Raw genomic sequence first — 26,855 nt, 5'->3', positions numbered from 1 at the left:
AACATAATTTTTCTCATGTGACCCACAAAGGGTTAATGAAGGAAATGAGGCACGTAAAATAAAATAAAAAAATAGTAAAAATTTTACAATGGCCTACATGCTCTAGGAATGTTACGTTTCAAAACTCTGCATGTTGTTTTGACTTCCTCTGGTTTTTCATTTCCAGCATCAAATGCAGCAGCTTCTTCTTAGGTGAGTAAGTTGAATAAACATACAAATATAATTACTCTTAAGTCACATAGTGAATAATAGTTACATAATGTAACCAAGAAATAGAGAAGCAAATTACTTACCAGGCATTTTCTCTTGGTGGAAGCAATTCTCCTACTGGCTCCTGCTAGTTCAAGATGGCATTTTCTAATTTGGTGGTTAGATGTCATAACTTTTCTCTCTCTTGGGTTAATTGCAAGAACAAGGATAAATGATGACCTGAAGAAATGGTGATTGTTTGAAAAAATAAAAGTAGACTAAAAGGAAGCACCTACGTATAGTGCATAAAAAGCCATGTTTAATTCCTAAAAAAAAGATAAAATAAAGGCTCTGTTGATGCATCATTGTGTATACTACAATTTTTACCATTCATCATTGTTGGAAATAATCTATGCGGTAAAAAAGCAAAGTAAAATAATGAAAATAGTGGATTAGACTTTTTCATGTGTACATATATGGTTAGTTTTCAAGTCTGTGATACTAAAATATGCAGCAATGTTATAGAGATTAGCTCTAGACATTTTACAAAATGGAAGTTTGTGGTGCTTTTGACACTCCAGCTCAAGTTGCCAATCAACATCCGTTTCTTTGCGCATGCTGAGGCAATAATTTTAAAGTGAAAAAGATGTCAACTCTTGGAGACAGAGAAGTAACGAACTTGGATTATAGATGTTTCGTCAAAGATTTCCAGGTTGAAAAACAGTAACATGGCCATACATAGAATTTCAATGCAGTCTTTACAGCCCAGAAATGCCAATGGCTGCTTTGCAGAGTGGCCAGGTTAGAAACAAAAGTGAAAGTTGGTATAAAACAGCATGTGGGCGAACGTTATTGTCACAAATAGCAAAAAAAAAATAATAAAAGACAACCAGCTGTCATCTTTGATTCTGACTTGGTGTTAAGATATGGTGGTGTGTCTTGTTCTTGGGAGTAGAGGTTCTCATTGCACAGTGACTCACGATGTCTGTAAATATGGCAGATACATGGAAGTTGATGTATCCAGGAGAACATTGAACATGATTATTTTGGAGGTACTTGTGTCATGCTGGGCTCTCAACAACTTTCCATGTCTTTGCTAAAAGTTCTGTCACTTGCCAGATATACTGGGATGCGATAATTTAACAATATGTTTGTCTCTTTAGGGATACTGCTTTCCTGTTTATGGACAAATTGCATGTCCTCAATAAGTGGACCTTGTTATCGAGACCCTGTAAAACAGACAATACCTGGTGCATAGACTGGCCAGTGACGTCCCCTGATCTAAACCAAATAAGAGTGGAAAGCAGAGAAGCAGTGCTTATGCATGTAGTGTTGTCACTCCCTAGTTTATTCCTCACATGTTATTCAAGACATTAATTTTGCACAATTATCATTGTAGTGGCTAGGATGTGTAAGTACATTCTCATGAGCTAATCCAGTCTGGCTTCCCTCACAGAGGAGGTAGACAGTAAAGTCTGATCACCAAAAGATCAAACTTGAAATTCTATTTCACATCATGTTTGGCTCCCGCTATTACAACTCAAACCCATCAAACGCAGCAGATGAAATGGCTACATCAGCGCCCCTAGCGGTAAGTGAGGAAACAACAGGAACCGGAAGTCAACCCAACAGTAAAGCATCGAGTTCCCAAGTGGATTGTGGCAGAGGTCACAGAAATTAATAGAACATTTACAAGTAAGTTTCGCAGATATAACTTTAGTAACTCGCTTACATCTTATATTGGAATTCTATTTTTGTCATTTCCGTCGAAAGGCAGGAAGAGTCAAATGAACCCTTGAATCAATCGGCTTGGTCCAGTTGCCATGGCAAGGGGAAATTCTTGTGGTATACTGCATTGTGAACATACATGACAACAAAAGTTTTCGAAACAGATTGCATAGGGTTTCTGATTCACTCTCAGAACTGAGAGTGGAAGGTGCATGTTGACAGCAGAAGGTGTCATTTACGACTGAGCAAAATTCAGGCATGTGGCAACACTGCTTTTTGACATGGAAACTCCCCACATTTGGAAGACAAAATGTCAGTTTGTTCTTTGACCCTATGCACTTTAGACCTCGACATCACATGATTTCTGTTAGAAAGGTCAACATTCGTTGAGCATGGGAATAATAACAGCTTGTGCCAAACATGGTTTGTTGAATGGTTATTGTTCCACCTTGGGTGTATAGTGCAGAGAGTCGTATGTTTGATTCCCGATGGAAGCTACTGGAAAAAACAGTACCAGCCTCCTATGAAGAAAGCCAGGTATCAGTCGCAGCAGGGCTCTGTGATAACCCCATCAATGAAAATCTACTTGGCACACCTGTCCTCAAAAAACTGTTGCACCATGGAGTAGAGTTGCCCGACAATTCATCCTGGGGTCTGTGTGACAGTTTTTTTTTGTTTTTTTTCTTCGAAGTTTGACTAATATGAAGAACAAGAGGAAGATGAAGTATCACATCTTCTGTCACTTAAAAGTGAATTCTGTTCTGAAGCAATCTGAAAAGGACCTCAGTATAAATTCAACAAATTCTTTCAAGATAATAACGCAACACAAAATACAAGAATTCCAGTGGATTTTGCCATCTTTTATTAACAGTTTCACATACAGTTTAATGTTTAATCAGTTCCCCTCTTGTGATCACTCTTTCCACCACGTATCCTACCAGTTCTTCTGGCAGCAATAAGACCAACCTGCAAAAGAAGAAAATGTGTAAGTTTCTATGTAATAATGGAAATTTATTGACTACTGATCAACAAAGAATTATTTTCTCTAAAAATTTACAACAAATATCATGCAAATAATACAAAATTACAGTAAAATTTAGTAACATCTTACTCCAGGTAACTTACATTGTTCCTGGACCAAACTGAAATACTTTACAGATAAAAAGGTTCTTTATGGTCTAGAACCCATTTACGCTTGCTGATTTTCTCTCCTGGTCCAGAATTGAATTTATTTAAAACTGCTGGACCTTTAATAATTGTCCTATTTTATTGGTTCAAAACACTACTTTTATTGCACTACAGAAAAAGAGTAAATTTCACAGACATTTCCAGACTGGAAATTGGTTTACATCAGTGTTTCTTTTCTTTATGAAGGTTCATGTATGGCAGATAGAATATTATACGAGGAATATTCATGTAATTTCTGGTAGGCTGTTTAGGCACTGTGTGTGCCATCAGTATTTCACAGGGGAACAGACATTGCAGGATCAATGCCAGACAATCAAATGATTCTATAGTTCAGTTGGAAACTATGCTGCCAGACACCCAGGTTAAAGTACAGGTCAATTGGCATGGTATAGCTTCAAAGTAATTTTAACAATGACAAGTAAAGGTAAAAAGCATTAGTGCAAAAAACTATCCTTAAACTACTAACTTTTGCATATTTGACACATCTCATGAGAACCCTCTCTTCAAAGGGTCAATCTGTTGTGTACGATAAAAATTATTCACATAGAAGGAAGTTAGTTTTGAATTCGGTGAAAAAACCTAATGGTGTAACCTCAATTGTGTGTTTTTCAAGGGATGGGAAAATTATACTGAAGGAAAAAAAAATATCCAGGAGGTATAATTGTAGTTTCACTGTGTATCTTTACCCTAATATATTTTTCTTTCCTACCAAACCTACTCAAGCTTTACGTTTGATAATTTATTTTAATGACTGGACTATAAAGCTAAACATTCATGTCATACACTAGTAATTTTTGAAAACAGTACACACTCAGTAAGAGCCTCTGAAATATAATTCTTCATTCCAATGTCAGAAAGCTTCAGTCATCATGGTGTCACCATTTTCATATACAGAACATGAATTAGACACCTGCTATTTTCTTTAGTGAATTAATGTAGGGCTATGTCATCTTTAAGGCTAGATTGGAACTTTAGCCATTTTCGAATTTACTCTCATTTCGTAAAACTGTTATGATATTTCAAACTGGGACATTCCAGCGTTGTGTGTGACATTCATACACAAAATGTAAGGTTCTAGACATACATTATAATGTCGATATTTTTGGCTGGATTTGAGATTTTCTTCTTTTATTCTTTTACGTTATTGTTAACACACATAATAAACAATTATGACTCTTGTACGTCTTAGTGTTGAACAAAAAAAAAAGGCAGGAAAATGGAGGCTTTTTTTGTGCGGCTTCCTCACAAAGAAAACTAATTCCCACAAAGGCCAGATTTGTTAGCAATTCTTTTCTTCCACCACTGAAAACTAGACGGGTGAAAAGTTTGCTTCTCGGTACCCAAGATCACAAGGAATTTTCCCCGTGTCGCCACAATGGGTGGGGGGTTTGAGGAAAACTGCGATATTACAAAGAAAACTTCGAAAGCAAGACGAAAACAGGTCTTTGTTGCCAAGCACATGTTTTTCAAGTTGCTGCAATGTGACCTGCATTGTCTAAAATTAGAAAGGTGCTGTAGATGAAAGAAAGGGGAAGATTCATTCCTAAGTACCGTATTTACGCGTGTGTATAATGTGCACTCTGGTTTTGGATGGGTAAAAGTGACAAAAAATTATATCTCATATATAATTCGCAGTACAATCCAGTTTCAAGAAATGGGTTTCTTAGTTGTAGGTTGTAAATGTGCTGCTATGCTGATCAAGAGTGAATGACGTCATACCAATTCAATTGCTCATTCCTTCTTTTTCAAAATATATTAGGGATGGAACGATATGAAATTTTGGCCGATACCAATAAAGTACCGATATAAAATTTACCGATACTGATATTCTACCGATCCAATATAAAATTAGAAATGGTCCTGGAAAAACCTGAAAGGTTCATTGACCTCCTTAAAAAATGTGTGTTTCAAAGTGACTACAGTGCAAGAGAAATTGCATATTTAGACATTTACTTTTTTAAAAAGTAGGGCATGGAGATTATCCATATAAATTACAACAGAATGGCAGAATTTTGCACTAAACTATCAGATATTTATCGATATATTGGATTGGTAAAATAATCGGTAATTTTACCGATAAACCGATATGCCTATATCGGCCGATACCGATAGAGTACCGATTAATTGGTCCCATCCCTAAAATATATACTTTTTCTTTCCGTGACTAATGTAAGATTTATACGAGGCCCATTCAGGACTTTCCAAATAGCAGTTAGCAGCACAAGATTTCTTCCATTAAGGAATTTACACACTCCATGCGTGTCATATTATTTGGCCAGTAATACATGTTAATTTTTATTATTTTTTCCTTACGTTTTCTTTCATCCAAAGTACCATAAAAATCAGAACGTTTCATAATTTTTGGATGAACTTATTTCAACCGGATTTCACATTAGTGTCGTTATCTTGTATGGAATACCGTTTCCATATTCAGAAACTGCAGGATTCAAGCTTTACAACGATATATAACATGATAGGGTTCCGTAAGCATGAAAAATCAATGCAAGTGTCCCAAAATCATGGAATGACCCTGTACAGTTTCATGTTGGGGGCTTGAATTATTCCGTGCATAATACACACCACACAATTTTTGGGGGCAAAAATTTTGGAAAAAAGTGCACATTATACATGAGTAAATATGATAAACTGATATATCATTTGTCTGTCTATGGCAATTAGCGTCCGATCTAGTTGTTTGAAGGTAACTATGCATTTTGTTGAAATTCGAGACACGTGGTTACATGTGAAAGAGGCTCGGGTGGCTAAAGGTTAAAATATTCATAATAAACTGATTTCATAGAATTATGAAACTTTGTGGTGTCTGCTAACAAATGAAAAATACTTTTGTAGTATGATATAGCTTGAATGCATGAAAAGCATTAACAAAAATGTGTCACGTGTGCAATGCTTTAAAAATGTAGCAAAATTTGACTATTTGTCTGTGAAGCATATGGGCAAAAGATGATAATTTGTGTTGGCATTCAAACCTTAATGCAGTTAATAAACATTAAACACTAATAACTTTCTGAATAATTCATTTTGTTATTTACATGGAATGGAACAACTTTTGGTGGAATGCCCCAATTGTGAAAAATAACATCTGCTTAGAATACCTTCTAGAGCATGTACGTGGATCTTCATGTGGTTTGCTTTTACTGTATAGATATTCACAATACCTTAACAGGTTTATGTAACCAAGAAATTACTGTGAATATCTACACAACAGTGAAAGCAAGCCACATTGTGATTATTAATTGAGATTCATGTGAATGCTCTAAAAGGAATTCAACATTGATGAAAGTTTTCACAATTAAGAATACATAGCTGTTTTTGGAAAGGAGAGGAAATTTTAAAAAAAAACTACTCCTGGGGAAAAAAAAAAAAAAGAAAACACAGGCAGAGATATGGACAAAATCCAAGATTCAAACTTGGGACACCTGATGTTGCTGCTAGCATCAGCCACGGATCCAATAGATCCTAAGAAGAAACACAACTTTCATGTACAAAGTACACACTGTTGATATCTTCTTTAAAAAAGCAGCACTCACCTTACGACCGGCACTAGTTCCACGCTTGACAGTAGAAGCCTTTCCAATATGCTGGTGATTACCACCTCCGTGAGGATGTTCTACAGGGTTCATAGCCACACCACGAACCTTTGGCCAGCAGTTACGCTTCACCTTGTATTTGAAGTAAGCCCTGCCTGCCTTCAGGATAGGCTTGTCTATTCTTCCACCACCGGCGACGATTCCTGTAAAATAGAAATATTAATTGAAGAGAAGGATTACTTCACAAAATACCATGATAAAATTCTAGTATAATTCCCAGTTTTCAGCCTTACATATTACAACATATATGGTCTGTGTGATACCAACATATCCAAAAATTCTAATTCAAATAAATGGTATACTGTATATGTATTTTAAATATTTAAGGTGTAGAGATTTGCCAATTCCCATACTCAAGTTACAAATTTACAGGATATACTAATTTATGAAAATTTGTTAATTGTATAAAAATTTCAAACTAACTAATCAACTTCAAGATATCTTTATCTTGCAATAATCTTCCCTCTGTCAGAGATTGTTCGGCAAAGGGCACTAACGAAATAAAGAAATTGAGAGAAGTCTGCTTTATTTTCCACACAGCTCCCTTGATAAAAATACAATCTAAACTGTGCAAAACTTGCATCAGGGGATTTATAATAATATGTATAAATTCAATGGGATATTAATTAAGTTGCAATTATTTCACTTCTAACTAACTAACTAACTAACTCTCTAGCCTTCTTAAACCCGAAGGTTCATGGCTGCAGCAACACAGGCCTTCCATCTGTTCCTATCTTGAGCAAGTTCTATATACTCTTTTCCATCCCTACCGATTTCCTTTAGGTCCATCTCAACGTTGTCCCTCCATCTTCGTCTTGGCCTTCCTACAGGTCTCTTACCATCTGGTTTCCCAACAAGAATCCTGTAAACTCCTCTTTCCTCTCCCATTCGTGCCACATGGCCTGCCCACCTAAGTCTTCTTGATTTAATTATTCTAATAATATCTGGACATGAGTACAAATTATGTAGTTCTAAATTATGTAACCTTCTCCACTCACCTGTCTCCTCATCCCTTTTAGGTCCAAAGATTTTCCTAAGGATCTTATTTTCAAATACTCTCAATTTATGTTCCTCTTTCAATGTAAGGGACCAAGTTTCACACCCATATAATACTACAGGCAAAATTACTGTTTTGTATATTTTAACTTTTAGTTTCTTAGATATTAAACGAGAAGACAAAAGTTTATGAAGAGAGAAGTAACATGCATTTCCTGAATTAAGCCTACTTTTTATTTCCTCTTTAATATAATTTTCATTTGTTAATATTACTCCTAAGTATTTGAATTTGGAAACTGGTTCAAACGAGTTGTTATCAATAATTAGACTTTGATTATTACCTAACACTTGGTTTCGGCCTGTAAGCATATATTTAGTTTTCTCTTTGTTAACTTCCAAACCTATCTCTTTAGCAGTTTTGAAAAATATTTTAGCATTATTCTTAATTGTATTCACATCATCCCCCAGTAAGTCTACATCATCTGCATATGCTAACAACTGAGTCACACCATTTAATTTTAGTCCTTCTTTAGTTTCTTTTACCTTCCTTACAGCATATTCTAAGGCAAAATTAAAGAGCAATGGAGATAATGCATCTCCTTGTTTTAACCCATCTCTTATTTCACTTCTGCAGAGAAAAATTTCCGCAGAATTTCCAGAGGTAATAATTCATGCAGAATTCCCAGCAAGTAGCCACCCTGAATTCGATCGAGGTAGTATCCCCCCCTTGTGTGTTTTTAACATGTGTGCCAACTTATGTGGGACGGATCATGTTGTTGTAAGGTAAGGATTTTCATGACTCTGTGAGGACATGCGTGGATGGAAATCTACGCCAAGAAAACATTTCCACATAGATATAGATGCATATTTGTCCATTTTTTATTTGATAAGATCATATTTCAATTATATTCACCTTTTTTTCACAAAGAACTTTCTTTTGCATAAGCAATTCAGGGTTCGAAAAGTGTATTAGCAACAAGTACACAAAAATATTTTACTACTGTACAAATATTTGGAATAAAACGGTCCTAACTACTTACCAGTACCAAAACTCTTTAATCTCCTCTCTTGTTTATTAATTATACAAAGATAGTTCATCTACAAATTTACATCACAATTTATAAATTCGTATCAAGCATCTCCACCACGTATCATTCTACAGAATAATGGGGATCAGAACCAGTCACTCCCACGATTAATTAATGGGTGATGTAACTTATTCATTCTTCATCTTCAATGATGAGAGCACTCGTCATTAACATGACAAGTTAAACGCTTGGCAGTGCGAAAGGCACAACTAAAACTAAACAGCTTAATAATTAGAAAAGACAATGGTCACTCATTGGGTTTTATGAACCTTTGAACCTGAATCATGGTTGGGTTAGGATAATTACCTGTCTACCTGAAGAGTGGTGATAAATTCGAAGAATAAAATAACCTCCCTCCATGCCGAATCGTGATTTTTACTACCTCTATTGCAAACAGCTGACTCCATAGGCTGATGGAACTTCCTATATCCTGAATACATCAGGAAGTTTGCAAAGCACAACACTGTGCATTGTTTACATACCAAAGACATTTGAGACAACTGAGATAAACAAGCGAATGCCCTGGTCAACATGAAGCATCAGAGGCGCTTTAAATAAAATATAATCTTATGGATTGATAAGAATTTTATGGCTGTTAGGGAATATTTGCCAAATGTATTTCGGTTACCGAAATAAAAACGATCTATTTTGACACTGCTATGTGCAAAGATAAATGCCTGACAATGTGCTTTTTCAAACCCGATTGCAACACATTCCTACTCACCAATCATAGCTCTATTTGCTGATGGAACTACTTTCTTAGCACCAGACGGAAGCTTCACACGGGTCCTCCTTGTATCGTGGTTGTGTGCAATGACAGTGGCATAGTTGCCAGATGCTCTGGCCAGCTTGCCCCTGTCGCCAGTTTTTTCTTCTAGGTTGCACACAATAGTTCCTTCTGGCATTACTCCAACAGGCAACACGTTTCCAATCTGCAAGTTAGCTGAAAAAAAAAATCAAGATTGATTACATTAATAAATGGCACTTTTAACAAAATAAACATGGTACAGCCAAAACCAAAGTGCACCGTAACCAGAATAAAAAAAAAAAAATTTCTTATAACTTATTAATTTAAATTAAAAGACCAATAAAATATGATATCTATTGCAAGAAATTGTCAAAAGGAAAGAGTACGAGGGTTGTCCAAAAAGTAACCGAACTTTCAAATTTGACCACAAATGAAACAATCCACGTTGGCCAACTTACTAGCGCCGCATAGAGGGATCCTTCAGAAGTACCACGCTGTCGAGTGCACCAATCTACATTGTTTAGTTTTGCTGCTGGCAGATGAACAAAAAGGAATACGTAGAAATTTTCAGCAAAAATGCAGGCTTGACCAGGACTCGAACCTGGGTCTCTGTCATACTGTACCATTTACTCACATCCCCTGTGTGTGCCTAATCTTCAATAAAAACACACGTGTTGACATTGGCAAAGATATTTTGAACTGAGCAAATGAGGACGATAGTTTCCTGTGAAACATCACATTGGGTGATTTGCCACCTGCGGACTTCTTTTTGTTTCCCAGGTTAGAATCTACCCTGAAAGGACTCCGCTTCAAATCCATAGAGGAGATTAAGGAAAATTCGGTCAAAGTCCTGCAGGCTGTTCCCCAAAATGCGCTCCAGAACACAATCCAACAGTGGGAGAAGCACTGGGAGTGCTGTATTAGCAACGAAGGACACTACTTTGAAGGTGATGAATCAGATTAAGCTGTGTACAAGGTAAATAAATTTATTTTGAAAAAGTTTGCTTTCTTTTTTGGACAAACCTCATACATGGCAATGCACCCCACTGAAATTAACATTAAAATCACCCACACAGTTATATCTTCCATTTACATAAATATTAGACATTATGTGTATAAATAATTAAAAAGAAATATGGGTAGTGAAGTGGAAGATGCAGTGAAATTAAAAACTTAGGTGAACCTGTCATCATATACATGTAAAAATGTAGTTTAGTCATCTTAGGAATACACAAGTGATATGAGGTAAAGTTCCCAACATCATGAAGGTACATTTCAGGGATGTGGGGATAGGTCCCCACACATTCTTGATATCGGCATTTTGGAGGTGCTAAGCACACGTTTCCGGATGCATTTACCCCCTCCCCCAGTTTACCATTTATTTGAGGCTGGGTGAACCCCAGAGACACATTATGTAAGGACAAGGCCGAAAAAATTCTGACCTTAGATCATCTACACTGGGAATCAAACCCAGGTCTTCCATGTGGCAGACACCCTACAAACTATACCATGGCGGCTCCTACAGAGTGATGCATGAAAATGAAATAGATGATTGTAGTTTCTGAAACTACCAAGGTCTAGCATCAGAAACAGTCAACCACTACAGATTAGATACCACAGTTTTTGATTTTCCAACTGAAATTTTTTATAAAAATTTAAAATAAATTACATTGTTCCCAATGTGTAATGCAAATAGGAGTCAAACCACATTAGGTGGGCCAATCAAGCGCCATCTTTGAATGTGTGGTCATTCGAGACACTCATGCGAGTGACAGTGTCCAACTGGTTGGTAATTTTTATAATTAATAAACGACTGCACTGCCATAAACAAAAAAGCATTAATGAAAAATTATTATGTTTTTGTGAGCTTTAGTGAATGGTAAAATATTTGTGTGACACTAGTGCAATAATTGGTTATTATTTCTTATTAATAATGGTATTTTTTTGTAATTATCAGCAATGAATAACTGGACATATATAATCAACAGAGGAAGCAGTGATTCAATAACAAAATGGTTTTTTAAATGTTAAAAAAAGTGTGGGCCTGTGAGCAACCCCCCCCCCAACAAGGTAAGTTTCTCCTATTGCAAAGGTAAGCTAGGGTTAAGGAAAAATAACAAATTGAGCAGATTGCGTAGCTGATACTTCGAGTGGGTTTGGCGTATGTTCAACTCGTATATGAAGGAGATGAACAAACTAAATTACAGTTTAATTCAGAAATTGAACAATACATCTCAACTTGAGCCCTAACCTAGAAAAACCATTGGGTTTCTTAACCTTTAGCCACCTGTTACTATGGGACAAATTGAAGATAAAAGACTATAACTGCTGAACTACTGCATCTTTTTGAACAATTTAAATTCTAAATGTAACGTTTTAAGTAACATCCGAAAATTAAGGGTCTACCTCCTCTAAAAGCCCTGTCTATAAGAAAGAAAACAAAACAAATTTCATCTGTCTACGACAAATAGTTCTTAAGTTATGATTTTTTTTGTACTTTGCGGCAAGTTTCAAAAGCGCATGCTTGAAAATGTGCCAGCGTGAACAAGAGTAACGGCACGCGAGAGGTTTTGCGGCTAAAGGTTAAAGTTGGGCCCCGTTTGGGAAACCCTATGCAATGCACGATCTGAAATGCTGCTTTACTCACCTTTTTTACCGCAGTACAGGAACTGTCCAGTGTACATTCCCTCAGAGGCGATGAAGAGTTCTTTCCTCTTCTTGTACCTGTATGGATCTCTAAAATGGACCATGGCCAAAGGTGCTCCACGACCTGGATCATGGACGATGTCCTGAAAATTGTAGAACAAAATATTTAGTCCCAGGAAGTAAAGGGTTGAAAATATGCTACAAAGAAGGATGAGGAAAGAGGAAGCAAGGTAAAGTAAAAAGGTAAAGTGCTCCCCTATGCATAGCACCACGCCATGAAGGCGTATAGGGTGCACTTTCTTGATCCGGTCGGGGTGATGTGATCAGCATCATGCACCTGACCACCTTTACCCCCCAGGGTTTCCCCCAGGTAGCCATGTTATTCGACGCTGGGTGGGCGCCGGGCCCGCTTCCACCGTTAGAAAAGTTCCCGGATTTGAACCGGCCGGGGATCGAACCCGGGACCTTTAGCATGGTAGTCAGATGCGTTACCGACTGAGCCACCATGGCCATTAGCAAGGTAAAGTAGTGAAACCTAAAGTGCGAATTCAACTTTGGCACTTGTTTTGGGGAGGGGAAGTTTCCACAAGGCACAGGCCTCCTTCATATGACAGGATAACAGCAATATTTAATACTGTGACACAAATATTTCTATTATACTTTTCAACATAAACTAGTTGATGAAATACTCTCATATGTCATCCTTGCAATAGGTGGTGATACATATTTTATTCTGAAATAATTGAGTGGTTCGGGAATAAAACTTGATAAACCACTAAAGTATGAGAATTGAGACAAATGCAAGTCATGCATCCATGTGATTGTAATTTTAACCTCTTGACTACCACTATGTATGTAGTTGGTACTATTGGCCAAAAGGAAATATTCTTGCATGGTAAGGGCCATACAAAATATTGTCTAACTTTCTTTTAACAAGACTAACCCCATATGCTAATGAAATCATAGGTGAATATCAATGTGGATTTAAACGTAACAGATCAACTACAGATCAGATTTTTCACATCAGACAGACACTTGAAAAAAAGTGGGAATATAATCAAAATGTCCATCAGCTATTCATTGATTTCAAAAAAGCATACGATTCGGTCAAAAGAGATAAATTATATAATATATTAGTCGAGTTTGAAATACGTAAGAAGCTTGTTAGTATGATAAAAATATGCACCAGTGAAACAGAAAGTAAAATTCGTGTGGGTATTAATATGTCTGACAAATTTACAATTCATGAAGGGTTAAAACAAGGAGATGCATTATCTCCATTGCTCTTTAATTTTGCCTTAGAATATGCTGTTAGGAAGGTAAAAGAAACTAAAGAAGGACTAAAATTAAATGGTGTGACTCAGTTGTTAGCATATGCAGATGATGTAGACTTATTAGGGGATGATGTGAATACAATTAAGAATAATGCTAAAATATTTTTCAAAACTGCAAAAGAGATAGGTTTGGAAGTTAACAAAGAGAAAACTAAATATATGCTTACAGGCTGAAACCAAGTGTTAGGTAATAATCAAAATCTAATTATTGATAACAACTCGTTTGAACCAGTTTCCAAATTCAAATACTTAGGAGTAATATTAACAAATGAAAATTATATTAAAGAGGAAATAAAAAGTAGGCTTAATTCAGGAAATGCATGTTACTTCTCTCTTCATAAACTTTTGTCTTCTCGTTTAATATCTAAAAAACTAAAAGTTAAAATATACAAAAACGTAATTTTGCCTGTAGTATTATATGGATGTGAAACTTGGTCCCTTACATTGAAAGAGGAACATAAATTGAGAGTATTTGAAAATAAGATCCTTAGGAAAATCTTTGGACCTAAAAGGGATGAGGAGACAGGTGAGTGGAGAAGGTTACATAATTTAGAACTACATAATTTGTATTCATGTCCAGATATTACTAGAATAATTAAATCAAGAAGACTTAGGTGGGCAGGCCATGTGGCACGAATGGGAGAGGAAAGAGGAGTTTACAGGATTCTATTTGGGAAACCTGATGGTAAGAGACCTGTAGGAAGGCCAAGACGAAGATGGAGGGACAACGTTGAGATGGACCTAAGGGAAATCGGTAGGGATGGAAAAGAGTATACAGATCTTGCTCAAGATAGGGAAAGATGGAAGGCCTGTGTTGCTGCAGCCATGAACCTTCGAGTTTAAGAAGGCTAGAGAGTGAGTTAGTTTGGTAAGGGCCAAGAACACGTACAAATGCCTCTGGTCGGGAAGGACTGAAGTCTACGTGTTGCTGTGACATCATTTGAGCATGTGACATGCTCGTTACGCCATCTGTTGCTGAAAGTACGTAACCGTGCTTTTGAGGAGACCTGTGTGTTTTTGTTTTGTAAAACAAAAGCAGAATAATATGGAGGAGGAGGATAGTAGTACATCGGATTATGTTCTGGAAGAAGAGGAGAGTGACTGTAGCAAGTCTGAATATTCAGATATATCCAATGTGGAAGACGAGGCAAAAGTCTATTGGAGATTGGACATACGTGAATGATCCTTTCAGTGCTGCACGTGAGAATCCGGGTTAGAAGTTCGAAAATCACTATCTGATGAACTGTCAACACTTGACAAATGTATTGAAGCATTTTTTTTGCATGTAAAATATTTGTGTGCATGGACTAACAAGAGCCGACATTTGAGTACGCTAAATCGGATCATCCGATATTGACCGTTTTTTCAATATAGTTTGGATTTTCACATTTTTTTTTTGTGTTTATTTCTTTTTCTACACCCATTTACATGTGTCTAATGGGGTACTGAATAATGTTAATTCTAATAGTTTTAGGGCCTCCCCGGTGGCACAGTGGTTTGGATCCCACCTTAAACTGCAGGTCCAGTCCCGATTAGCCTTACTGAGCATAAAGAACTTAAAAACACCAAATCAATCACAATAACAAATTAATCATTTAAATACAAAAAATATGGAATTAGCAACCAATATAATAAATGATTTGCACTATCGCTAGGTGTTACCTAATGCTCTCCGCATAGTATGGTCGTAGGATTCTGCTCTCTACCTACAGGTTGAGATTCAAGAGGTTAAAGTTCCCCTTCCATATAGCGCTGTGCCAGGGAGGCACATTTTAGGGGATGTGGGGGCAGAGCCCCCACAGATTCTCGATCTAGGCCTCTTCAGAGTTTTCATTATGAAATGCCCTGACATTTCCAGATTTTCCAGTCCAAAAATTAATTTTTTCTAGACAGGGTCATTCCACGTCAGTTCAACCAGGCCAGGGAACCCACCATCTCAGATTTTTATGAAACTTGGTACATTCAATCCTTCCATGGTGGTAAGAAACCACATAAAATTTTTCGCATATAACTCTTCTGGTTTCAGAGTTATGGCCTCTCAAACTTTCAGCCAACTCTCGTTTTCCTTCATTTCCGAAGCCCTCATTGAAACCTGCTTTACAAAAAAAATATTCTATCTCGCTCACACATGATTCAATCCTTTTGAAATTTCACAACAATATTAACCAAACAATAGGCATTTCAGAAAAAAATATGACAACACATGATATCAATATTTTAGTAAAACAAAAAATTAATAAAAAAAATATTAGCGGGATTTTGTTGCCGAAAACCAGCATAAGTATTTTTTAAATTAACCTGTATATTTATTCTAACTTACCCAGCAATAAAAGTTATGGTTATTTTATTCCTTCTATAAATATAATATACTTATGTCTGATATTTGGATGAAATGGCTTCCGGAGTATTAAAATATTTTGGTTAACTCAAAAACAATCAAATAATGTGTTATAAATTAATCAGTGAAGCAAACTCGAAATTCTACACTTTTGTTTATTCTTTGAGCATTGTTGTCTTATTATTTCCTTACTTATTTATAAAATAATTTATCCATATATAAGCAAAATATGTATGGTTCAAAAAAATCTTTGTTTAATGTTGTGTTCTTTGTAAGCAGCAGTTTGATGATATATCAACATTACCTGAGAGAGAATAGCAATGAAGATGACAATAATGATAATAATTTATATTATTTTATTAATATGAAATCATCATTGAACCATATCAGTTATTATGGTATCCCCTCCTGCTTCAACATTTGGTGTTTGCTGATTTATGCATATAGATATTTAAATGTGATTGACCAAAACACAGGTTTAAAAATTACTGAATATTCCATATATTGCCTATATATTTTTTTACCTTTCCATATATGTGCATGCAACATATACAAAAATTTACTATAAATTATTATTATTATCATTATTGTCATCTTCATTGCTATTCTGTTTCAGGTAATGTTGACATATCATCAAACTGCTGCTTACAAAGAACACAACATTAAACAAAGATTTTTTTGAACCATATATATTTTGCTTATATATGGATAAATTATTTTATAAATAAGTAAGGAAATAATAAGACAACAATGCTCAAAGAATAAACAAAAGTGTAGAATTTCGAGTTTGCTTCACTGATTAATTTATAACACATTATTTGATTGATTTTGAGTTAACCAAAATATTTTAATACTCCGGAAGCCATTTCATCCAAATATCAGACATAAGTATATTATATTTATAGAAGGAATAAAATAACCATAACTTTTATTGCTGGGTAAGTTAGAATAAATATACAGGTTAATTTAAAAAATACTTATGCTGGTATTAATTCATTCCCTTTTAATGATAATTGAAATTTTAGCAAGGCATGTTTTCGGCAACAAAATCCCGCTAATATTTTTTTATTAATTTTTTGTTTTACTAAAATATTGATATCATGTGTTGTCATATTTTTTCTGAAATGCCTATTGTTTGGTTAATATTGTTGTGAAATTTCAAAAGGATTGAATCATGTGTGAGCGAGATAGAATTTTTTTTGTAAAGCACTGCAGGTTTCAATGAGGGCTTCGGAAATGAAGGAAAACGAGAGTTGGCTGAAAGTTTGAGAGGCCATAACTCTGAAACCAGATGAGTTATATGCGAAAAATTTTATGTGGTTTCTTACTACCATGGAAGGATTGAATGTACAAAGTTTCATAAAAATCTGAGATGGTGGGTTCCCAAACCTTCTTTTTTTTGGTTGAATTGATATGGAATGACCCGACATGTTTATCATCATGATTTTTGCTTTTGAACCTTGTGTTTTCAATTAAATATATATAATCCATTAAATATTATGAATATTCACTTTCACAACTTTTTTTTATAGCAAATTTCATTCTACACACACACACACACACACAAACACGTGAAAATCCTAAGAGTAAAATGCAAAATTACAAATTGTATTGGGTGCCACAATCACGTGCATCTAGTCTTCAGGCTAAGAAACAAGATCTTCACAATATAAAAACAACAGAAAACATCCATAAACTGTACACAATTTTTAATTTTCTGGCAGATTTATAGTGTCGTAAAAAATGCTGATTTTTGCTTACATTTATGAGTACACAGTATCTGGAGAAATTTTTGTTGCATATAGGAATTCTATAGAAAATGCCAACAAGACTACGATTTATAAAATAATAGATAACATCATCTTTACCAACATTTCCGATAATTATTATCATATTGTCAAGTACTTTAGTTATCAATCACATATCTGGACTGCAAGTTTTACTTTGATATTCTTTCTAATATCAGGTATTATAAAAGTAAAAATTTATTACAGAAATTCAATGGAACCATAATTTTGAACACGTTTCTACTCAATCTTTTTTGTTAAAGATATCAGGGTCAGGCAAACACAAATGGTGCTCATGTAGAAACATTCTCCAACAAAAGGGGCCCATTCGAGGTTGCCAGCAAAAGTGTCGCCTGAGGGGCTTTGTGGAATTCAACAAATTGCGGTTCAGGAGAATCCACCACCCCAACGTGACATTGCCCAGAGGTTCAAAGTAGCGCAGTCCACTGTCAGCGACATCATTCGTCGCAGTCTTGGTCTGCAGTGCATATCTGAGGGTCAAGTTTACAACCACCTCCTGCACCATATTGCAGAATGCAAGACCAACTGGCGCAAACTGTACAAAAGATACTTGGCGGTGGGGTCAAAATAGAAGACAGTTGTCACATTGGATGAGGCCTACATTTATCTCACGTGTAATGGTAACATTAGAGCAATTACATACCGTGATACCTCCGGCAAGGGACATACCGAGATTTACTGTCAGTACCGAGAAAGTTTCCTGCAGGGAATCATGATTGTCGCTGGATACGGTTACGAGGGGAAGTTGGAGATACGTAAGGTGAAGAAAAACAAAGATGAACGCTACCTACTTCCAGGAATCCATTATCACCCCAATCTAGATAGACATCTTTGTGCGGAGGCAACAAGAACCACGTGTGGATCCACATGGACAAAGCATCCAGCCACACCGCCACATCATCCCTCTGGTTTTATCAGGACATTGAGCAGGAAACAGGAATCTGTGTTATTCCCTTTCATGTCATTCCTGTCAAAAGCCCTGATGCCAGTCCAATGGATTTCTACGGATTTGGACTGTTAAAACAACGTCTATAACATTGCCACCCCCGCACCCTCACTGGCCTATGGAAAGGCTGTGAGGAGGAATGGGATGGAATCCTTATCCATGTGCTCCCAACGTAGTTTGTTGCAGTGGAAATTGCAATGTTGGGCGATGTCTACAATGCTGTTAGTCCCATAGAACACAACCAGTGGTGACGGCACAGCTTTTCATAGGGTAAGTACACTTTACAAATCAGTTGGATATAACCCGATGAACCTCTGTATATAGAACTTAATTCAAGACCAATGGTATTCCACACATTTGTCTCTGATGGTCACAAGAGTAATGGTGGACTTGACAATTAGAAACAACAGTGGACACTCAGTAAGAGCCTCTGAAATATAGTTCTTCAAGCAAACCTCAGAAAACTTCAATCATCATCAATCCACTGTTACTGCAAACTAAATGAGATCAATCTAGTTAAAATTGTTGAAAAGAGCTTAGATGTAATAGTATATTCACTAACATTCGGTTCTCATGTCTGCAAAACATCACTGCTCTTATCTACATTAATTCTTCTCCAACAGATGATGTGATGAAGAATGCATGGTGCCTATCTATGCAGGTTATAGTGAGAATCAACAAAGACATTTAGAAATGTGCTGTTCACTATCTTGTGGATTAGACCTAAGATGTGGCGAAATTTGAGATATGGACCAAGAAGACAAGTGAGTCATACCTCTCACTCCATCCTTGGTTCAACATGACACCTTCAGTGAACAATGTACTTGTTCATGGCTGCCCTTCTGCCGATAGGACAAATGTCGCAAGAGGCTCAACTTAAACACACTCTCTCGTCACTCACAGATGCTGAAACTATTCAGACAAATTGTGCAAGTGAGACATGTATTGATCGATTAGATACTTCAATTCTACATTGAAAAAAGCAAATTGCCATAACCAGCCACCATTCAGAGTGCAGAACTGTTACTTTGACAAAGTCCTTATTTCCTGTGGCTACTTTGCAGAGGAGGGATTCCAAGGTTGATGCTTGTTGCTCAAACAGGAGTCAGCGGTAAGCCTAGCCTTAATTGGCTGTTTGACTGCAAGTTTCTTCATAGTTAAACGATGCAATAGGGGATTTCTGCCATAAGGATGGTCCCTGCGCCGGTTCTTAGCTTGGCCAGATCTGCCAGAAACTTGCATACTTTAGAAGTTAGAGATGTCTAAATGCTGTCACTGAAATACCAAATAATACTCACCAACAACATGATTAAACTTGCATGTGTGTGTAAAACACTTCGATGCTTGTAATATGACACAACTTACTGTGATACAAATGGATGTTCAATAGTAACAATTATCCTGAATAAGAATGTATATTGTATGTCCTATGGTATTCCATGGATAAATTTTATGACCTAAGTGAAAAAAAAATGTCTAATAGTCGCAAGAGTAATGGTAGACTTGCAAATATATTAGAAACAACAGTGGACACTCAGTAAGAGCCTCTGAAATGTGGTTCTTCAAGCAACATCAGAAAATTTCAATCATCATTGATCCACTGTTACCGTACATTTGTTATGTTTTCTACGAAGATCAATCCTAATTAAAATTGTCAAAAGAGCTCAGATATAATAGCATCTTCACTAACATTCTGTTCAAATGTCTGCAAAACATCACTGCTCTTAGCTACATTAATTCTTTCCATACCCGAAACTGTTGGTTCTGAAATGGTATCAGAGGAAAGACACTACACAAAAGACAACCAGAACATGATGCTGATCACATCATTTATAGATGCGATGAAGAATGCATGGGGCTCTACTTCCTGCATGGTGTAATGAGAATCAACGTAGACCTCCTGCAGAAAATACAACGATGGACATAATGGCCTGGCACCGTAATCTCCGATCCAGTCATCTCTACACTTTGGCTGCCAATAGCCCACAGCATTCAAGAGGAAGTGCTTCAAAATAAGTGCTTAGAACTTCTTAAACATACTCTCTAGTTGCTCAATGATAATGAAACCAAATCAGACATGTACATATCGACTGATATTATTATTATTTATAAAAAAGAAAAAGAAAAAAGAGAAGCCAGAAACTTTCATACTTTAGAAGCCCCACAGACGTCGGTCAAAAAGTAACACACAATCCACTGTAGCTTGGGAATGGTAAGGACTATGGAAATTAAATTTTCTAGGTAGAAGCTTTGGTCCTCTGGAAATGTCACTCAATGTATGATCCATGTGCCTCACTGCACTGCAGCCATCTTTGTTTCCATGACACAAATGCACTTTGGTAAAACTCTTTAGGTTGGTCTTTACACCACTTTTTCACACACGCAATAAGCTCGTTGTCATCTTCAAACGTTTCCCACGCAGATGAGCATCCACTTGTCCAAACAGATAGAAATCCGATGGTGCTAGGTTAGGACTGTATGGGAGTTGTGGCGCACCACTGTACATCCCAGTCGGCCAATCTTCTGAACTGTCATGAGTGCGTTATCGTGATGCAACTTGATGTGCGTTGCACATAACTCTAGCTTCTTTGTTCGTAAGCTACACTGCAGTTAGGTGGTAAGGGACCAATGCTTCTACCTACAAAATTTCATTTCCATAGTCCTTACTATTCCTGAGCTACAGTGGATTGTGCATTACTTTTTGACTGACCTTTGTAGAAAAATATTGATAAAATTCACAGGATTTTTAATTTTAATTTGATCTTCAAGTTTAGATTTTTCTGGTCATAAGCACAATACCTTTTTTATTTCAACATGAAGGTTTTGATCCCACAGTAAAAATTATCCTGGATTTAATTCAACTCCTATGGTATTTCATGGGTAAATTTTATGACCAAGTGAAAAATAGTCTCTGATGGCCTTGCCAATACATTAGAAACAACAGTGGACACTCAGAAAGAGCCTCTGAAATAGGATTCTTCAAGCAAACATCAGAAAATTTCAATCATCATTGACCCACTGTTACTGTAAATTTGTTGCACGATATTTCCTCTAATTACATCGATTAAAATTGAAATTGTTAAAAAGAGCTCAGATACAATAACATCTTCACTAACATTCTGTTCAAATGTCTGCAAAACATCACTGCTCCTGGCTACAATAATTCTTTTCCACATACAAAACTCTTATTTCTGGTATCAGACTAAAGATACAACATAAAAGGCAACCAGAGCATGGTGCTGACCACATCATCTCCTAACGGAGGGTATAATGAGAATGAACCAATATATTTTTTAGTGGAATTGATTGTCATTGACTAGTGATAATATACATGTTTTGCACTCTTCACAACAATCCTTCCTTGCACCAGATGCAGATAGCTGGGTGGAAATATGAATATGTGGCAACATGTCTCAAAACCTGGATTTCTTACTTAGAACTATGTAAACCAGCTTCACGTTTGCTTATAACTGTGGCAACGTCCCTGCCTTATAAACTGCACACCCTTGTGGGTATCTGACATTACATCTGAGACCAACAGTTTTTTTTATAGCCAAACCTTATGATTTTATTTTTCAAATACAAGTTAAGAAAGCCAAAAATCCAACTAAGATTAACCTTTAGGTGCCCAAGCGTCTCGATCGAGATACCCAAAAGTAACCCTCAATTGCCCAAGCATCTCGATAGAGATGCTGTGTCAAGGTCGTTTTGAGAGAGAGAGAGAGAGAGAGAGAGAGAGAGAGAGAGAGAGAGAGAGAGAGAGAGAGAGCGAGCGAGCGAGCGAGCGAGCGAGCCAGCCAGCCAGCCAGCCAGCCAGCCAGCCAGCCAGCCAGCCAGCCAGCCAGCCAGCCAGCCAGCCAGCCAGCCAGCCAGCCAGCCAGCCAGCCAGCCAGCCAGCCAGCCAGCCAGCCAGCCAGCCAGCCAGCCAGCCAGCCAGCCAGCCAGCCAGCCAGCCAGCCAGCCAGCCAGCCAGCCAGCCAGCCAGCCAGCCAGCCAGCCAGCCAGCCAGCCAGCCAGCCAGCCAGCCAGCCAGCCAGCCAGCCAGCCAGCCAGCCAGCCAGCCAGCCAGCCAGCCAGCCAGCCAGCCAGCCAGCCAGCCAGCCAGCCAGCCAGCCAGCCAGCCAGCCAGCCAGCCAGCCAGCCAGCCAGCCAGCCAGCCAGCCAGCCAGCCAGCCAGCCAGCCAGCCAGCCAGCCAGCCAGCCAGCCAGCCAGCCAGCCAGCCAGCCAGCCAGCCAGCCAGCCAGCCAGCCAGCCAGCCAGCCAGCCAGCCAGCCAGCCAGCCAGCCAGCCAGCCAGCCAGCCAGCCAGCCAGCCAGCCAGCCAGCCAGCCAGCCAGCCAGCCAGCCAGCCAGCCAGCCAGCCAGCCAGCCAGCCAGCCAGCCAGCCAGCCAGCCAGCCAGCCAGCCAGCCAGCCAGCCAGCCAGCCAGCCAGCCAGCCAGCCAGCCAGCCAGCCAGCCAGCCAGCCAGCCAGCCAGCCAGCCAGCCAGCCAGCCAGCCAGCCAGCCAGCCAGCCAGCCAGCCAGCCAGCCAGCCAGCCAGCCAGCCAGCCAGCCAGCCAGCCAGCCAGCCAGCCAGCCAGCCAGCCAGCCAGCCAGCCAGCCAGCCAGCCAGCCAGCCAGCCAGCCAGCCAGCCAGCCAGCCAGCCAGCCAGCCAGCCAGCCAGCCAGCCAGCCAGCCAGCCAGCCAGCCAGCCAGCCAGCCAGCCAGCCAGCCAGCCAGCCAGCCAGCCAGCCAGCCAGCCAGCCAGCCAGCCAGCCAGCCAGCCAGCCAGCCAGCCAGCCAGCCAGCCAGCCAGCCAGCCAGCCAGCCAGCCAGCCAGCCAGCCAGCCAGCCAGCCAGCCAGCCAGCCAGCCAGCCAGCCAGCCAGCCAGCCAGCCAGCCAGCCAGCCAGCCAGCCAGCCAGCCAGCCAGCCAGCCAGCCAGCCAGCCAGCCAGCCAGCCAGCCAGCCAGCCAGCCAGCCAGCCAGCCAGCCAGCCAGCCAGCCAGCCAGCCAGCCAGCCAGCCAGCCAGCCAGCCAGCCAGCCAGCCAGCCAGCCAGCCAGCCAGCCAGCCAGCCAGCCAGCCAGCCAGCCAGCCAGCCACATATACGCCGAATTTGCAAAAATTTCATATAGTCTGAATCTCTGGTTCATTCCACGTACAACGGTATATCACTCATCTCTCTAAGGCAATTAGCTTCCGAACTACACTCATTTAATTGCAACTCTGCATTTTGCTCAAAATCGGCTTGGGCAACCGAGGCTTACTATTGAAAAAGGGCTTGGGCGTCAAAAGGTTAAGGGACACATTTTTAACTGTGACTTTAAAACACCTAATTTATTAATTAATACAAGACTGGATTAAAAGGAACTAATTCTTGCATCGGAGTGGTCTTCCTAAAGAAGGCTGAACTGGTAACAGCATGAATAACTATGCAATACATTCTAATACATGAACAACTCTACCACATTGGTGGAGATTTTAACAGGCTGCCAACAATGAAAAAATCATAATGGCAAGTTTATGATGATTTAATGATACACGTCATATAGAAAACACACCCACCATTGAAAGAAAAAGGGTAATGGAAATTTCTGTAAGCAATTAGATAAAAAAAAAAAAAAAAAAAAAAAAAAAAAAAAAAAAAAAAAAAAAAAAACGAATTTTAAAATCCAGGCATCACGTGATGATTTTCAGGCACCCTGAATTTTTCTCTCCCTATGTGCTGGACAGTCACGATTTTTCATATAGCATGGGGATCAGGGGAGGAAGAAAAGCTTCATGGAAAAATGACATTCTGCTAATAAAAAAAAATGTGTTTAATACAAACGTGACACTACTACAAACATAATAGTCAACAGCCATGTAACCAGTCCTAAGACAGTGTGAAAACAAAATCGTACTTCGGTGCAGAAAGTTATGTGAAGACTGGCACCATGGGTAAAAAAGGAACAGACAAGAAAAAAGTGGCAGAAAATTCTTGTACCTATCGTTACCTGAACATAATCTGTGTAGCAGTGGGGTGATGCTGAAAGGTAGTCAAGAGGGGTGGACTCTAGCATGTCCTCACGATGGTTTAATTTTGTTTAGATGTTGGGTCCAATCCACCTATATTCAATTTACTGAGGAATAAACTCATATCATATTTGTTTCTTCAAAACAGAGCTCAGGTCAAATATCATCTTCACTAACATTCCGTTCAAATGTCTGCAAACACATCATGGCTCTGATAAAATTGTCAAATTTTGGTCTTAACACAATATCATTTTGCAATAAACTTTTCCAATATTTTAATATTACACAGCTCTCCTGGTTCAATTCCTAGCAACCCAGAACTTATTCTAAACTATAGGTTCAGTCATGTTTAGCCTATAAGAGCATATGGTGGTTGGTGAGCATTCACGTTTGTAACTTACATCATTGCTGGATATATGGGTTCAATAATGCCCATTCACCTGTAGTCTGAAGGCTCCAGAAATACAAGACGAAGGTAATCTTGAAAGCTCTGTGGCTGTTTTTATTGTGTTTTCTAAAAAAAATGTATTGATAATATTGAAATGTCACTGGGTTTGAACATTGTACGATTTGACCTTCAGACTGCTGGATGCTAATGTTGTCGATATGCATATGCATGTTATACATTTGATTACGCTTCACACACACACTTCCTACAATAATAATTTCCCAGTCTCTGTCTGTCTTGCAAGTTTGCTGTATACAGTGAAACTTCAATATTATGTATTTCAGGGCACCGAGATTAAAAAAAAAAAGATTGTACTGTGAACATTTTACACGGACGTGATCATTCCCCAACTGTTAGCAACTGTCTAGTGCATCCATATCCAAAACATTTATGAGTTATGCACGGTTTTGCATTTTGTCACTTGGAATAGACATTTATTTCTTGCAGATATGTAGACAATCAGTTTGCTTTATATATTCCACCCATTTGCTTTTATTTTCTGCATAATATTCCCCTATATATAAATGTGAGTAGGTTAAGCTGGCTTCATTAAACTGAAATGATACCTCATGAAAATAGGTTTGGGGAGTTTGGTATGACAGCTTTGTACTTCCACACTTCAGTGTTGTTATTTACGAGCACAGTGATTCCTGCAACCGGTTCCTCGGAACAAAATTACTGCTTCCATGACTTATTCAAAGGGGTACGAAAATAGAGCACCATCCAGTTGCCATGGCACCTGAATTCATCTGGGGCCTGAATTTTCAAATTCAGTTCTAAATTATTTTTTTTCTTAAAGTATAGAGTTCACTTATGGAAATATCCATTACTTACTTACATACTCCATTTAGTTTTATCTACCCCTTCTTACACATATTCTACATATTTCAACCACTAATTCACACTCAGTTCGCAGGCCATTACATATTGTCCTAGACTATTATGAGGATTAGATCCTAATGCTCTCTCTCACATAATATTGTTACTCTCAATTCTCAGTCAAATTTTGCTACTAATTTTTGACGCAAAATATAACAACCTATGGACAGCAGAGCTCAGAAATATATGTATAGCATCTTCAGTAACATTCTGTTCAAATGTCTGCAAAAACATCATAGCTCTGAAAAAATTCCCAAAAAAAATATTTGAATTTTTAATGTACAAATATACATGTAGAAATGAAGAACTGCGTACACACACCCACCTAAAGGAATAGAATGTTAACATATTCTATTTTATGCTTTGTTTAATATTGTACTAGATACACAAGTATTTTTTTTTAATAAGATTAATTTTCAAAATCGTTCGATACAAACGTTTTTTCCTTAAACACACACTTCCTTAACCATCCATCATATTGTCTTTATCAGGCATTAGTACACTGAGCTACCAATGCATACAATTTGGGGGAGGGAATTGAAGGAAAGGAGGGGGCAACACATGAAATCAGCAGTTAGAAGTTAATTTGTTTTTTTAAAAAACAAAGATGAAGAATTTGAATGTTCTAAGACAGACCTGAGAGAAAGTTACCATAATTCATAACTAATATGAAACACTGAAAGCGACCTAAGGCAAGAGGCATATATGGAGATTTGAAAAACGTATAACCTCTGAACCTCTTCGCCAATTTTCAATAAAACTGATATTTTTGAAATCAGCATAGAAAGTTCTAAATGTACATTGAAATTTATCACAATCTGAGGAAGTGGACGACATTTGACATGGAATGACCCTAAACTAAACTTCAAGCTCCAAGCAAAACCAGTGCAAATATTGCACAAATGACCTTCTAC

At 38.0% G+C, this 26,855-nt stretch overlaps 1 protein-coding gene across 1 annotated transcript in view; it reads right to left on the bottom strand.

The window, feature by feature from the left end:
- Positions 1-2,756: 2,756 nt before the first annotated feature.
- RpL8 (ribosomal protein L8) overlaps positions 2,757-26,855 on the bottom strand; it is a 34,438-nt gene continuing 10,339 nt past the window's right edge. The window contains exons 3-6 of the mRNA XM_083130574.1: positions 12,193-12,334; positions 9,522-9,740; positions 6,654-6,856; positions 2,757-2,883 (exon numbers count right to left, since the gene is read on the bottom strand). Coding sequence (XP_082986700.1) covers positions 2,809-2,883; positions 6,654-6,856; positions 9,522-9,740; positions 12,193-12,334 — 639 coding nt within the window. The 3' untranslated portion in view covers positions 2,757-2,808. The remainder of the gene's footprint in view (positions 2,884-6,653; positions 6,857-9,521; positions 9,741-12,192; positions 12,335-26,855) is intronic.

The sequence above is a fragment of the Lepisma saccharinum genome, chromosome 10, assembly GCF_977018435.1.
Source record: "Lepisma saccharinum chromosome 10, izLepSacc3.1, whole genome shotgun sequence".
Classification (NCBI taxonomy): Eukaryota; Metazoa; Arthropoda; class Insecta; order Zygentoma; family Lepismatidae; genus Lepisma; species Lepisma saccharinum.
Note: the sequence above shows the minus strand (reverse complement) of the source record. Positions and strands in the feature narration are given on the sequence as shown.